Source organism: Petromyzon marinus, chromosome 74 (assembly GCF_048934315.1).
Source record: "Petromyzon marinus isolate PM22_M1 ecotype Great Lakes invasive population chromosome 74, UKy_Petmar_22M1.pri1.0, whole genome shotgun sequence".
Lineage (NCBI taxonomy): Eukaryota > Metazoa > Chordata > Hyperoartia > Petromyzontiformes > Petromyzontidae > Petromyzon > Petromyzon marinus.
Window position 1 is genome coordinate 8535226 of NC_133740.1, and position 14556 is coordinate 8549781.

The window sequence follows — 14556 nt, forward strand, 5'->3', positions numbered from 1 at the left end:
CGAATTATGCTCGCAAATCCAAGGTTTTACACTGTACTTCCAAAGCGGTCGTATACCGAGGTGTGACTGTAATGTGGTGGCAGTCGCTCCAACGCGGTTGGCTCTGGGCCAGCGTTGCGGAGGAAGCAGCGGTAACGGCGAGGGGTTGGTGGATCACCGCTCAGATGTGGTGTCGAGGAGGAGCCCGTACACCCCTGGCTCTGCCAGGAGAAGGCGCTACGGTGGAGTGTGGACTAATCTCCATCTGTTCCACAATCCCTTAAACCCGTGGCTGGGTGTCAGAGTGCGTGGACTAATCTCCATCTTTTTCCATGCTCCCTTCTACCCGTGGGTGGCAGAGTGTGTGGACTAATCTCCATCTGTTCCACGCTCCCTTCTGCCAGTGAGTGGCAGAGTGCGTGGACTAATCTCCATCTGTTCCACGTTCCCTTCTACCCGTGGCTGGCAGGGTGCGTGGACTAATCTCCATCTGTTCCACGCTCCCTTCTACCCGTGGGTGGCAGAGTGTGTGGACTAATCTCCATCTGTTCCACGCTCCCTTCTGCCAGTGAGTGGCAGAGTGCGTGGACTAATCTCCATCTGTTCCACGTTCCCTTCTACCCGTGGCTGGCAGGGTGCGTGGACTAATCTCCATCTGTTCCACGCTCCCTTCTGCCCATGGCTGGGTGTCAGAGTGCGTGGACTAATCTCCATCTGTTCCACGCTCCCTTCTACCCGTGGCTGGGTGTCAGAGTGCGTGGACTAATCTCCATCTGTTCCACGCTCCCTTCCACCCGTGGCTGGGTGGCAGAGTGCGTGGACTAATCTCCATCTGTTCCACGCTCCCTTCTACCCGTGGCTGGGTGTCAGGGTGCGTTGACTAATCTCCATCTGTTCCACGCTCCCTTCTACCCGTGGCTGGGTGTCAGGGTGCGTGGACTAATCTCCATCTATTCCACGCTCCCTTCCACCCGTGGCTGGGTGTCAGAGTGCGTGGACTAATCTCCATCTGTTCCACGTTCCCTTCTACCCGTGGCTGGCAGGGTGCGTGGACTAATCTCCATCTGTTCCACGCTCCCTTCTACCCGTGGGTGGCAGAGTGTGTGGACTAATCTCCATCTGTTCCACGCTCCCTTCTGCCAGTGAGTGGCAGAGTGCGTGGACTAATCTCCATCTGTTCCACGTTCCCTTCTACCCGTGGCTGGCAGGGTGCGTGGACTAATCTCCATCTGTTCCACGCTCCCTTCTGCCCATGGCTGGGTGTCAGAGTGCGTGGACTAATCTCCATCTGTTCCACGCTCCCTTCTACCCGTGGCTGGGTGTCAGAGTGCGTGGACTAATCTCCATCTGTTCCACGCTCCCTTCCACCCGTGGCTGGGTGGCAGAGTGCGTGGACTAATCTCCATCTGTTCCACGCTCCCTTCTACCCGTGGCTGGGTGTCAGGGTGCGTGGACTAATCTCCATCTGTCCCACGCTCCCTTCCACCCGTGGCTGGGTGTCAGGGTGCGTGGACTAATCTCCATCTGTTCCACGCTCCCTTCCACCCGTGGCTGGGTGTCAGAGTGCGAGGACTAATCTCCATCTGTTCCACGCTCCCTTCTACCCGTGGCTGGGTGTCAGAGTGCGTGGACTAATCTCCATCTGTTCCACGCTCCCTTCCACCCGTGGCTGGGTGTCAGGGTGCGTGGACTAATCTCCATCTGTTCCACGCTCCCTTCCACCCGTGGCTGGGTGTCAGAGTGCGTGGACTAATCTCCATCTGTTCCACGCTCCCTTCCACCCGTGGCTGGGTGTCGAGGGGGACCCGTACCGCTGCCTCTACCGGGACGAGGCGGTTCAGCTATTCCGCCTGTACGGGGACAGAGTGCCTGAGCCGGTCACCTGAACCGCCATCTCCTCCACCTGAACCTCACGTGTCCCCACACCCATCGCGACCTCCTCTTCCCAACCTCCAAAGTTGTTTACCATACCCTCCTTCGACAAAACACGACGACAACGACGACAACCACCGCCATTCGCCACTCAGCGGCGGTGACGTCACCACCGCGGTGGCCGTGCCGGGCTATGTGCACCGCGAGGCCACGTGAAGTGTGGAAGGGCCGCTGCTGACAGGAGGTCACCGGGCAGACCGGGACGGTGCCACGGGCTGGCTAGCCGAGACGGCCGGCAGCTGCAACAGCTGTGCCCCCTGCTCGCCGAGTTTGATCCGCCCGGCGCTCCGCTCGTTGCTGCGAGCGTCGCCCCTCCGCCCTCCGTTGTTGTTGTTGCCGGAGGGCGACTGCCTCAAGCTGCCCAGCAGCGTCCTTCACGAGCCTCCTCCTCGGCAAGTCCACTCAGCTCCATCTCTTCCCCAGACCATGCCGCACCCGTTTAGCCCCCCCCCTCTATCCACGCAAACAGAGGCTGCTTGGGCATGTGGTGCGCTTTATAACCCACCTACCATCCCACCCACCCCACCCACCATCCACCTCACCCACCTCACGCAATCACCCCACCCACCCCACCCAACAACCCACCATCCCACCCACCCACCCACCCCCCATCCATCCCACCCACCTCACCCACCATCCCACCCACCCACCTCACCCACCCCACCCACCTCACGCAACCACCCCACCCACCAATCCACCCCACCCACCCCCCACCCACCCCACCCACCTCACCCACCAACCCACCTCACCCACCCACCCCCCATCCACCCCACCCACCCCACCCACCCCACCCCACCCGCCCCACCTCATCCACCCCACCCACCCCACCCACCCACCACACCCACCCACCCCACCCACCCCACCCACCCCACCCACCGTGCTGGACTCACAGCCCTCACCTGGGAACTCCCGGGGGCCCCCTCGTGGGCCGGGACGGCACGTTGGGCGGGGGGCCGAAGGGCTCCGGGCTTGGCGGGGGCGGTGGGCTGGGCCGCGACGGCACGGGGGGCCCCCCCCCCGCCGCGGGGGTCACGGGGCCCCCCTGACTGCCGGCTCGCCCGGGGGCGCCCCTCCCCCCGCCTGGGGGCACGGCGGGGGGGGGCCGGCGGCTCGGGGTGGGGCTGGCACAGGGGGACCTGGGGGGAGGTGGGGGCCGAGTTGTGATTGGACGGTTACGGGAGGCCAATGAAATCGAAATGCGGTTGTGGTTGGGGTTAGGGGTCAGCGTTGGCACGCCATCGTACCCGTCATGTGACCTTCCCGCGATCTCAACCACCGCTATCCCCGATCGTCAGCGCACCGTCTCACAATCCCAACCACCAGCATCCCATTCATCAACTCACCACCTCACCATCCCATTCATAAACTCACCACCTCACCATCCCATTCATCAACTCAACACCTCACCATCCCATTCATCAACTCACCACCTCACCATCCCAACCACCACCATCCCATTCATCAAATCACCGTCTCACCATCCCAACCACCACCATCCCATTCATCAACTCACCACCTCACCATCTCATTCATAAACCCACCACCTCACCATCCCATTCATAAACTCACCACCTCACCATCCCATTCATAAACTCACCACCTCACCATCCCATTCATAAACTCACCACCTCACCATCCCCATTCATCAACTCACCACCTTACCCTCCCCATTCATCAACTCACCACCACACTATCTCCATTCATCAACTCACCACCTCACCATCCCAACCACCAGCATCCCATTCATCAACTCACCACCTCACCATCCCATTCATAAACTCACCACCTCACCATCCCCATTCATCAACTCACCACCTCACCATCCCATTCATCAACTCACCACCTCACCATCACAACCACCAGCATCCCATTCATCAACTCACCACCTCACCACCTCACCATCCCCATTCATCAACTCACCACCTCACCATCCCAACCACCACCATCCCATTCATCAACTCACCGTCTCACCATCCCAACCACCACCATCCCCATTCATCAACTCACCATCTCACCATCCCAACCATCACCATCCCCATTCATCAACTCACCACCTCACCATCCAATTCATCAACTCACCACCTCACCATCACCAACCATCACCATCCCATTCATCAACTCACCACCTCACCATCACCAACCATCACCATCCCATTCATCAACTCACCACCTCACCATCCCAACCACCACCATCCCATTCATAAACTCACCACCTCACCATCCCATTCATAAACTCACCACCTCACCATCCCATTCATAAACTCACCACCTCACCATCCCCATTCATCAACTCACCACCTCACCATCCCCATTCATCAACTCACCACCTCACCATCACAACCACCACCATCCCCATTCATCAACTCACCACCTCACCATCACAACCATCACCATCCCCATTCATCAACTCACCACCTCACCATCACCAACCACCACCATCCCCATTCATCAACTCACCACCATCACCATCCCCATTCATCAACTCACCACCTCACCATCACAACCACCACCATCCCCATTCATCAACTCACCACCATCACCATCCCCATTCATCAACTCACCACTATCACCATCACAACCATCACCATCCCCATTCATCAACTCACCACCATCACCATCACAACCATCACCATCCCATTCATCAACTCACCACCTCACCATCACAACCATCACCATCCCCATTCATCAACTCACCACCTCACCATCCCAACCACCACCATCCCATTCATCAACTCACCACCTCACCATCCCATTCATCAACTCACAACCTCACCATCCCAACCACCACCATCCCATTCATAAACTCACCACCTCACCATCCCATTCATCAACTCACCACCTCACCATCCCATTCATAAACTCACCACCTCACCATCACATTCATCAACTCACCACCTCACCATCCCATTCATAAACTCACCACCTTACCATCCCATTCATAAACTCACCACCTCACCATCCCATTCATAAACTCACCACCTCACCATCCCATTCATCAACTCACCACGTCACCATCCCATTCATCAACTCACCACCTCACCATCCCAACCACCACCATCCCATTCATCAACTCACCACCTCACCATCACCAACCACCACCATCCCCATTCATCAACTCACCACCATCACCATCCCCATTCATCAACTCACCACCATCACCATCCCCATTCATCAACTCACCACCATCACCATCACCAACCACCACCATCCCATTCATCAACTCACCACCTCACCATCCCAACCATCACCATCCCCATTCATCAACTCACCACCATCACCATCACCATTCATCAACTCACCACCATCACCATCCCCATTCATCAACTCACCACCATCACCATCACCATTCATCAACTCACCACCATCCCCATTCATCAACTCACCACCTCACCATCCCAACCACCACCATCCCATTCATCAACTCACCACCTCACCATCCCATTCATCAACTCACCACCTCACCATCCCAACCACCACCATCCCATTCATAAACTCACCACCTCACCATCCGATTCATCAACTCACCACCTCACCATCCCATTCATAAACTCACCACCTTACCATCCCATTCATAAACTCACCACCTCACCATCCCATTCATAAACTCACCACCTCACCATCCCATTCATCAACTCACCACGTCACCATCCCATTCATCAACTCACCACCTCACCATCCCAACCACCACCATCCCATTCATCAACTCACCACCATCACCATCACAACCATCACCATCCCATTCATCAACTCACCACCATCACCATCCCCATTCATCAACTCACCACCATCACCATCCCCATTCATCAACTCACCACCATCCACATCCCCATTCATCAACTCACCACCATCACCATCCCCATTCATCAACTCACCACCACCACCATCACCAACCGCCGCACCGCCCGGCACCTCGCCCAGCGTCGGCCTCACCTGCGGCCAGATTGCGTCGCCTGCACATGCAGCCAGGAGTCGTCTACGGGCGGCGGCAGCGGCGTGGTGACGGTGGTGGTGGAGATGTCCCCGATGATGGCGAGGGCTTCGCGCAGTGCGTGGTACGTGCGCAGAACCTCGTCACGCCGCTGGGCCTGGTCCGCCGACTCCTCCATCAGGGTGTTCTGGTCGCCCGCCGAGTAGAGCTGAGCCAGCAGCTCCGAGTGGATGAACTCGCTCGCCTGGGCGGGCGGGCGGGCGGGCGGGCGAGTGGGTGAGTGGGTGAGTGGGCGAGCGGGTGGGTGGGTGGATATGTGGCTGGGTGAGTGGGTCGGTGGGTGGGTGAGTGGGTCGGTGGGTGGGTGAGTGGGTCGGTGGGTGGGTGAGTGGGTGGGTGGGTGGGTGAGTGGGTGGGTGGGTGGGTGGGTGAGTGGGTGAGTGAATGTGTGGGCTGGTGGTTAGTGGGTTGGTGCCTGGGTGAGTGGGTGGGTGGGTGAGTGGGTGGGTGAGTGGGTGGGTGGGTGGGTGGGTGAGTGGGTGGGTGAGTGGGTGGGTGGGTGGGTGAGTGGGTGGGTGAGTGGGTGGGTGGGTGGGTGAGTGGGTGGGTGGGTGGGTGAGTGGGTGGGTGGGTGGGTGAGTGGGTGGGTGAGTGGGTGGGAGGGCAAGTGTGTGGAAGAGTGAATGTGTGGGCGGGTGGTGAGTGGGTGGGTGGGTGGGTGAGTGGGTGGGTGAGTGGGTGGGTGAGTGGGTGGATGAGTGGGTGAGTGAATGTGTGGGTGAGTGAATGTGTGGGTGGGTGAGTGGGTGGGTGGGCAAGCAGATGGGTGGGTGGATATGTGGGTGGGTGAGTGGGTCGGTGGGTGGGTGGGTGAGTGGGTGGGTGGGTGGGTGAGTGGGTGGGTGGGTGGGTGAGTGGGTGGGTGGGTGAGTGGGTGAGTGGGTGAGTGGGCGGGAGGGCAAGTGTGTGGGTGAGTGAATGTGTGGGTGGGTGGGTGGGTGTGTAGGTGGGTGGTTGAGTGTGTGGGTGGGTGTGAGGGTGAGTGTGTGGGTAAGTGTCTGAGTGCGTGAGTGAGTGCGTGAGTGTGTGTGTGTGTGAGCGCGTGAGTGTGCGTGTGTGACCGCGTGAGTGTGCGTGAGTGTGTGCGGGTGCGAGCGAGTGAGTGAGCGTGTGGGAGCGTACGCGTGAGTGTCCGTGTGCAACCCACGTTGTTGATGGTGAGATGCATGATGGTCTTGGGCATGAGGTCACGGATGGTCTTGTTCACGATGGACATGTACGAGTCCACAAGGTTGCGGATCGTCTCCACCTGGCGCTCCAGCTGAGGGTCCATTGAATGCATCAGTGGGTCCGAGCTCTCTCCGGGATCTCCCTCCGTCTGCACGGAGAGACGCGGCGAGAGAGACAGACGGAGATGGACACGGAGACAGAGAGATATGTCTCCCGGGGCTCGTTGAGACACACGGACAAAGGTCCCCCGTGTAGAGGGGACCCCCCTCTTAACGAACACCCCTTTCAACGACCAATCGCTTCACGGCGGGCCTCCATTGAGCCCAATGTGTAGTGTATAGTGTAGTGTAGACAGACAGAGAGACAGACAGACAGACAGAGACAGACAGGGAGACAGACAGACAGAGAGACAGACAGAGAGACAGACAGACAAAGAGACAGACAGAGAGACAGAGACAGAGAGACACACAGAGAGACAGAGAGAGACAGACAGCCAGAGAGACAGACAGCGAGAGAGACAGACAGACAGAGAGACAGACAGACAGAGAGACAGACAGAGAGACAGACAGACAGAGAGAGACAGACAGAGAGACAGACAGAGAGACAGACAGACATAGAGACACACAGAGAGACAGACAGAGAGACAGACAGACATAGAGACACACAGAGAGACAGAGAGACAGACATAGAGACACACAGAGAGACAGACAGACATAGAGACACAGAGAGACAGACAGACAGAGAGACAGACAGAGAGACAGACAGAGAGACAGACAGAGAGACAGACAGAGAGACAGACAGGCAGAGAGACAGACAGAGACAGACAGAAAGACAGACAGAGAGACAGACAGAGAGACAGACAGAGAGACAGACAAACAGACAGAGAGACACACAGAGAGATAGACAGACAGAGAGACAGACAGAGAGACAGACAGAGAGACAGACAGAGAGACAGACAGAGAGACAGACAGACAGAGAGACAGACAGAGAGACAGACAGAGAGACAGACAGAGAGACAGACAGAGAGACAGACAGAGAGACAGACAGACAGAGAGACAGAGAGAGACAGAGAGGCAGACAGACAGAGAGACAGAGAGAGACAGAGAGACAGACAGAGAGACAGACAGAGAGAGACAGACAGACAGAGAGACAGAGAGACAGACAGAGAGACAGAGAGACAGACAGAGAGACAGACAGACACACAGAGAGACAGACAGAGAGAGAGACAGACAGAGAGACAGACAGAGAGACAGACAGAGAGACACACAGAGAGACAGACAGACATAGAGACACACAGACAGAGAGACAGACAGAGAGACAGACAGAGAAACAGACAGACACGTGTAGTAGCTACAACACATGTAGTAGCTACTACATGTGTAGTAGCTACTACACGTGTAGTAGCTACTACACGTGTAGTAGCTACTACTTATGTAGTAGCTACGGGCTCCGCACTTTCAAGGGCCCCGCGCTAAACGCTTTCAAGCTATCAATTCCGGTTCAGTGACTCTGCACTTGCTCTGTTACTATAGTACTACACCGCCTTCGGCTTCTATGAACGACCGGGCGTTTAAGGTCAGCGACGTCTCGTGTTATCTGGGGCCGTACAGCAAGCGAAAAACTACGATTAACTTCACCACGCAAGTGGAAATCTCGTGCTTTCATATTTCACCTTATTTTCTGTTACGTAAATATTCGGGGCCCCTTCACAGCTAAACGCTACGGGTCACCCCTTCACGAGCTTCATCCGGCACTGGAACCGAGGCAAAGATTCTCACGGGAGCCCTTTCGGGGTAGACGCCGGCACGCAGGAAGGAAGCCTTCCAACTGTCGACCTCCTCCTGAGTCTCGCTGGCCAACTCCAGCTGGCGGTAGTCCTTGTACACGTTCCTAGACGGGCGGGCACACGCACGCAAGGGCAGAGGATCAACGTGCCGCGCCCTAACAGACCGTCGGGGGGAAGGAAGGTGCTGTTAGCGGGTAGTGTCGGAGCCAGATTTACACACTGAGAGGGGGGGGGGCGTGGCCTCGCTGAGGGGGGCGTGGCCTCACTGAGAGGGCGTGGCCTCACTGAGAGGACGTGGCCTCAGAGGGGGCGTGGCCTCGCTGAGGGGGGCGTGGCCTCACTGAGGGGGTGTGGCCTCGCTGAGGGGGTGTGGCCTCGCTGAGGGGGGACGTGGCCTCGCTGAGGGGGGACGTGGCCTCGCTGAGGGGGGGCGTGGCCTCGCTGAGGGGGGACGTGGCCTCGCTGAGGGGGGGCGTGGCCTCACTGAGGTGGGGCGTGTTAGACACGTTCCCCCCTCGGTGAGGCAGACGTGATAGCTGCCTCCCCCGGCGCTTTTTCATTGCGGTTTCACGACGAGACCAGCGAGCCGAAATATCTTTATACACACAATACGTGAAATAAGTTACCTGGAGTATGGAAGGCGAGGACGTGAAATGAAGGGGTCTACAAACATGACATTGGTGACATACTGAGGCAGTAACAGGCACGCGCTTATTGCTCGCGCTCCATCCAGTAACCGAGGGGTTGCGCAATCAGAGGGGAGGCTGAGCCCGTCGCTGCCTCACGTCTCCCCGTATATTGCAGCGGAGCTCCGCAAATTTCGATTTGAAGCTTTCGTGACTGCAAGGATTCATCTTCTTTGGTTCTTTCGGTAAAGTCATCCACCACGTGGAATGAGAATAAAATAATAAAATAAAACTGTGAAATTCTCACGACGTTTCGGCCACAACGCAAGTGGCCTTCTTCAGGTGAAAGGAACAAACCTGTCGGGACGACAGAGCTACAATGAATGTTCATTGTAGCTCTCAATGAATGTTCATTGTAGCTCTCTTAATTGAATGTTCATTGTAGCTCTCAATGAATGTTCATTGTAGCTCTCAATGAATGTTCATTGTAGCTCTCAATGAATGTTCACTGTAGCTCTCAATGAATGTTCATTGTAGATCTCAATGAATGTTCATTGTAGCTCTCAATGAATGTTCATTGTAGCTCTCAATGAATGTTCATTGTAGCTCTCAATGAATGTTCATTGTAGCTCTCAATGAATGTTCATTGTAGCTCTCAATGAAAGTTCATTGTAGCTCTCAATGAATGTTCATTGTAGCTCTCAATGAATGTTAATTGTAGCTCTCAATGAATGTTCATTGTAGCTCTCAATGAATGTTCATTGTAGCTCTCAATGAATGTTCATTGTAGCTCTCAATGAATGTTCATTGTAGCTCTCAATGAATGTTCATTGTAGCTCTCAATGAATGTTCATTGTAGCTCTCAATGAATGTTCATTGTAGCTCTCAATGAATGTTCATTCTAGCTCTCAATGAATGTTCATTGTAGCTCTCAATGAATGTTCATTGTAGCTCTCAATGAAAGTTCATTGTAGCTCTCAATGAATGTTCATTGTAGCTCTCAATGAATGTTCATTGTAGCTCTCAATGAATGTTCATTGTAGCTCTCAATGAATGTTCATTGTAGCTCTCAATGAATGTTCATTGTAGCTCTCAATAAATGTTCATTGTAGCTCTCAATGAATGTTCATTGTAGCTCTCAATGAATGTTCATTGTAGCTCTCAATGAATGTTCATTGTAGCTCTCAATGAATGTTCATTGTAGCTCTCAGTGAATGCTCATTGTAGCTCTCAATGAATGGTCATTGTAGCTCTCAATGAATGTTCATTGTAGCTCTCAATGAATGTTCACTGTAGCTCTCAATGAATGTTCATTGTAGCTCTCAATGAAAGTTCATTGTAGCTCTCAATGAATGTTCATTGTAGCTCTAAATGAATGCTCATTGTAGCTCTCAATGAATGGTCATTGTAGCTCTCAATGAATGTTCATTGTAGCTCTCAATGAATGTTCACTGTAGCTCTCAATGAATGTTCATTGTAGCTCTCAATGAATGTTCGTTGTAGCTCTCAATGAATGTTCATTGTAGCTCTCAATGAATGTTCATTGTAGCTCTCAATGAATGTTCATTGTAGCTCTCAATGAATGTTCATTGTAGCTCTCAATGAATGTTCATTGTAGCTCTCAATGAATGTTCATTGTAGCTCTCAATGAATGTTCATTGTAGCTCTCAATGAATGTTCATTGTAGCTCTCAATGAAAGTTCATTGTAGCTCTCAATGAATGTTCATTGTAGCTCTCAATGAATGTTCATTGTAGCTCTCAATGAATGTTCATTGTAGCTCTCAATGAATGTTCATTGTAGCTCTCAATGAATGTTCACTGTAGCTCTCAATGAATGTTCACTGTAGCTCTCAATGAATGTTCACTGTAGCTCTCAATGAATGTTCATTGTAGCTCTCAATGAATGTTCATTGTAGCTCTCAATGAATGTTCATTGTAGCTCTCAATGAATGTTCATTGTAGCTCTCAATGAATGCTCATTGTAGCTCTCAATGAATGGTCATTGTAGCTCTCAATGAATGTTCATTGTAGCTCTCAATGAATGTTCACTGTAGCTCTCAATGAATGTTCATTGTAGCTCTCAATGAAAGTTCATTGTAGCTCTCAATGAATGTTCATTGTAGCTCTAAATGAATGCTCATTGTAGCTCTCAATGAATGGTCATTGTAGCTCTCAATGAATGTTCATTGTAGCTCTCAATGAATGTTCACTGTAGCTCTCAATGAATGTTCATTGTAGCTCTCAATGAATGTTCGTTGTAGCTCTCAATGAATGTTCATTGTAGCTCTCAATGAATGTTCATTGTAGCTCTCAATGAATGTTCATTGTAGCTCTCAATGAATGTTCATTGTAGCTCTCAATGAATGTTCATTGTAGCTCTCAATGAATGTTCATTGTAGCTCTCAATGAATGTTCATTGTAGCTCTCAATGAATGTTCATTGTAGCTCTCAATGAAAGTTCATTGTAGCTCTCAATGAATGTTCATTGTAGCTCTCAATGAATGTTCATTGTAGCTCTCAATGAATGTTCATTGTAGCTCTCAATGAATGTTCATTGTAGCTCTCAATGAATGTTCACTGTAGCTCTCAATGAATGTTCACTGTAGCTCTCAATGAATGTTCACTGTAGCTCTCAATGAATGTTCATTGTAGCTCTCAATGAATGTTCATTGTAGCTCTCAATGAATGTTCATTGTAGCTCTCAATGAATGTTCATTGTAGCTCTCAATGAATGCTCATTGTAGCTCTCAATGAATGGTCATTGTAGCTCTCAATGAATGTTCATTGTAGCTCTCAATGAATGTTCACTGTAGCTCTCAATGAATGTTCATTGTAGCTCTCAATGAAAGTTCATTGTAGCTCTCAATGAATGTTCATTGTAGCTCTAAATGAATGCTCATTGTAGCTCTCAATGAATGGTCATTGTAGCTCTCAATGAATGTTCATTGTAGCTCTCAATGAATGTTCACTGTAGCTCTCAATGAATGTTCATTGTAGCTCTCAATGAATGTTCGTTGTAGCTCTCAATGAATGTTCATTGTAGCTCTCAATGAATGTTCATTGTAGCTCTCAATGAATGTTCATTGTAGCTCTCAATGAATGTTCATTGTAGCTCTCAATGAATGTTCATTGTAGCTCTCAATGAATGTTCATTGTAGCTCTCAATGAATGTTCATTGTAGCTCTCAATGAATGTTCATTGTAGCTCTCAATGAAAGTTCATTGTAGCTCTCAATGAATGTTCATTGTAGCTCTCAATGAATGTTCATTGTAGCTCTCAATGAATGTTCATTGTAGCTCTCAATGAATGTTCATTGTAGCTCTCAATGAATGTTCACTGTAGCTCTCAATGAATGTTCACTGTAGCTCTCAATGAATGTTCACTGTAGCTCTCAATGAATGTTCATTGTAGCTCTCAATGAATGTTCATTGTAGCTCTCAATGAATGTTCATTGTAGCTCTCAATGAATGTTCATTGTAGCTCTGCAAATTTGGCGATGTTGACTATAAAAATGATTGTGATCGTACAGAAATGGCATTTATAGCGCGGATCAGTGGGAATATTTATTTAATTTTATTATTCTTATTTTTTAAAACTTTTACTTTCAGCAACAGCTGTTTTCATTGGAGCATGACGGGTGAGGCTCCGGCTGTCCTGACCGCACGTCCCCCGTCCCCTACATCGGCCGGCGCCACGCCCGGCCGCCTTTGTCTCCCGAGCTGTGATGCTCGCTGTGCGTCGCACCAGGTTACTCGTCCGGGGCCGAGTCGACCCTTGGGGGAGGCACCAGGGACGATTCAGATGATCGTCCCAAAGATAGCGACGCTGGTGGTCCCGGGCGCGAGGCGCGAGGTGGGAGTCCGACATCGCCGCTCCCCCCACCGTCCCCCTCTCCCCCCCCCACACCATCCCCCTCTCCCCCCCACCGTCCCTCTCTCCCCCCCACCATCCCCCTCTCCCCCCCCCACCATCCCCCTCTCCCCCCCCACCATCCCCCTCTCCCCCCCCCCACCATCTCCCCCCCACCATCCTATCCCCCCCCACCATCCCCCCCTCCCTTCCCCACCCCCCCCACCTCTGCTCCGTGTTGAACAGAGCGAACACGTGCTTGCTGGACATGAATCCCTTCTCCACGTCACGTAGCTTCAGGTTGTCCAGGGGCAGCATGTACTTCTTCTCCTTCTCCTGGGGGGTGGGGGGAGGTGGTGGGGGGGGTGGGGGGGGTGGGGGGGGTGGGGGGGGTGGGGGTGTGACACGTGCTCGCTCACGTGCTCGCTCACGTGCTCGCTCACGTGCTCGCTCACGTGCTCGCTCACGTGCTCGCTCACGTGCACGCTCGCTCACAGCCTCCACCGCACCACTCGCCCCCCCGTGTGGCCTCGAACAAAGCGGAGAAGCAGCGCCCAAAGGCGGCACCGCGCGCCCGGCCGCCTTTGTCTCCCCGGTGGCGATGTTTACCATGGGGAGGCCCGGCACCGGTTCAGGCGATCGTCGCCGGTGTTGGCCGTGCAGCGGCGGCGGCAGCACCGCCACCGCCGCCGCCACAGGTGGCAACAGCGCTCAGCCACTCACCTGCTCACTCACTCACTCACCCACTCACCCGCTCACCCACTCACCTGCTCACTCACTCACTCACCCACTCACCCGCTCACCCACTCACCTGCTCACTCACTCACTCACCCACCCACCCACTTACTCACCCACTCACTTACCCACCCACCTGCCCGTTCACTCACTCGCCCACTCACCTGCTCACTCACTCACGCACTCGCCCACTCACTCACCCACTCACCTGCTCGCTCACTCACACTCACTCATCCACCCACTCACTCATCCACTCGCTCATCCACTCACTCGCCTACTCACTCACCCGCTCACTCACTCATTCACTCACGCATCCACTCATTCACCCACTCAGGCATCCACTCACTCACCTACTCACCCACGCGCTCACCCACTCACTCGCCCACACACTCACCGCTCCCAACACACCATCACCACCAACATCGCCACTACACAACCCTCCTCCCCCGATCACCACCACTCCCTCAACGCCGCCTTCATCTCCCCCCCG

General features: G+C 53.5%; 1 protein-coding gene across 3 annotated transcripts in view; it reads right to left on the minus strand.

The window, feature by feature from the left end:
* Window positions 1-14556, minus strand: part of DNM1 (dynamin 1) — a 73623-nt gene that overhangs the window by 8351 nt on the left and 50716 nt on the right. For all 3 annotated transcript variants that reach the window (XM_076056079.1, XM_076056078.1, XM_076056080.1), the window contains 5 exons: window positions 13558-13667; window positions 8848-8959; window positions 7047-7217; window positions 5842-6083; window positions 2811-3047 (listed from right to left, as the gene is read on the minus strand). In XM_076056079.1, coding sequence (XP_075912194.1) covers window positions 2811-3047; window positions 5842-6083; window positions 7047-7217; window positions 8848-8959; window positions 13558-13667 — 872 coding nt within the window. The remainder of the gene's footprint in view (window positions 1-2810; window positions 3048-5841; window positions 6084-7046; window positions 7218-8847; window positions 8960-13557; window positions 13668-14556) is intronic.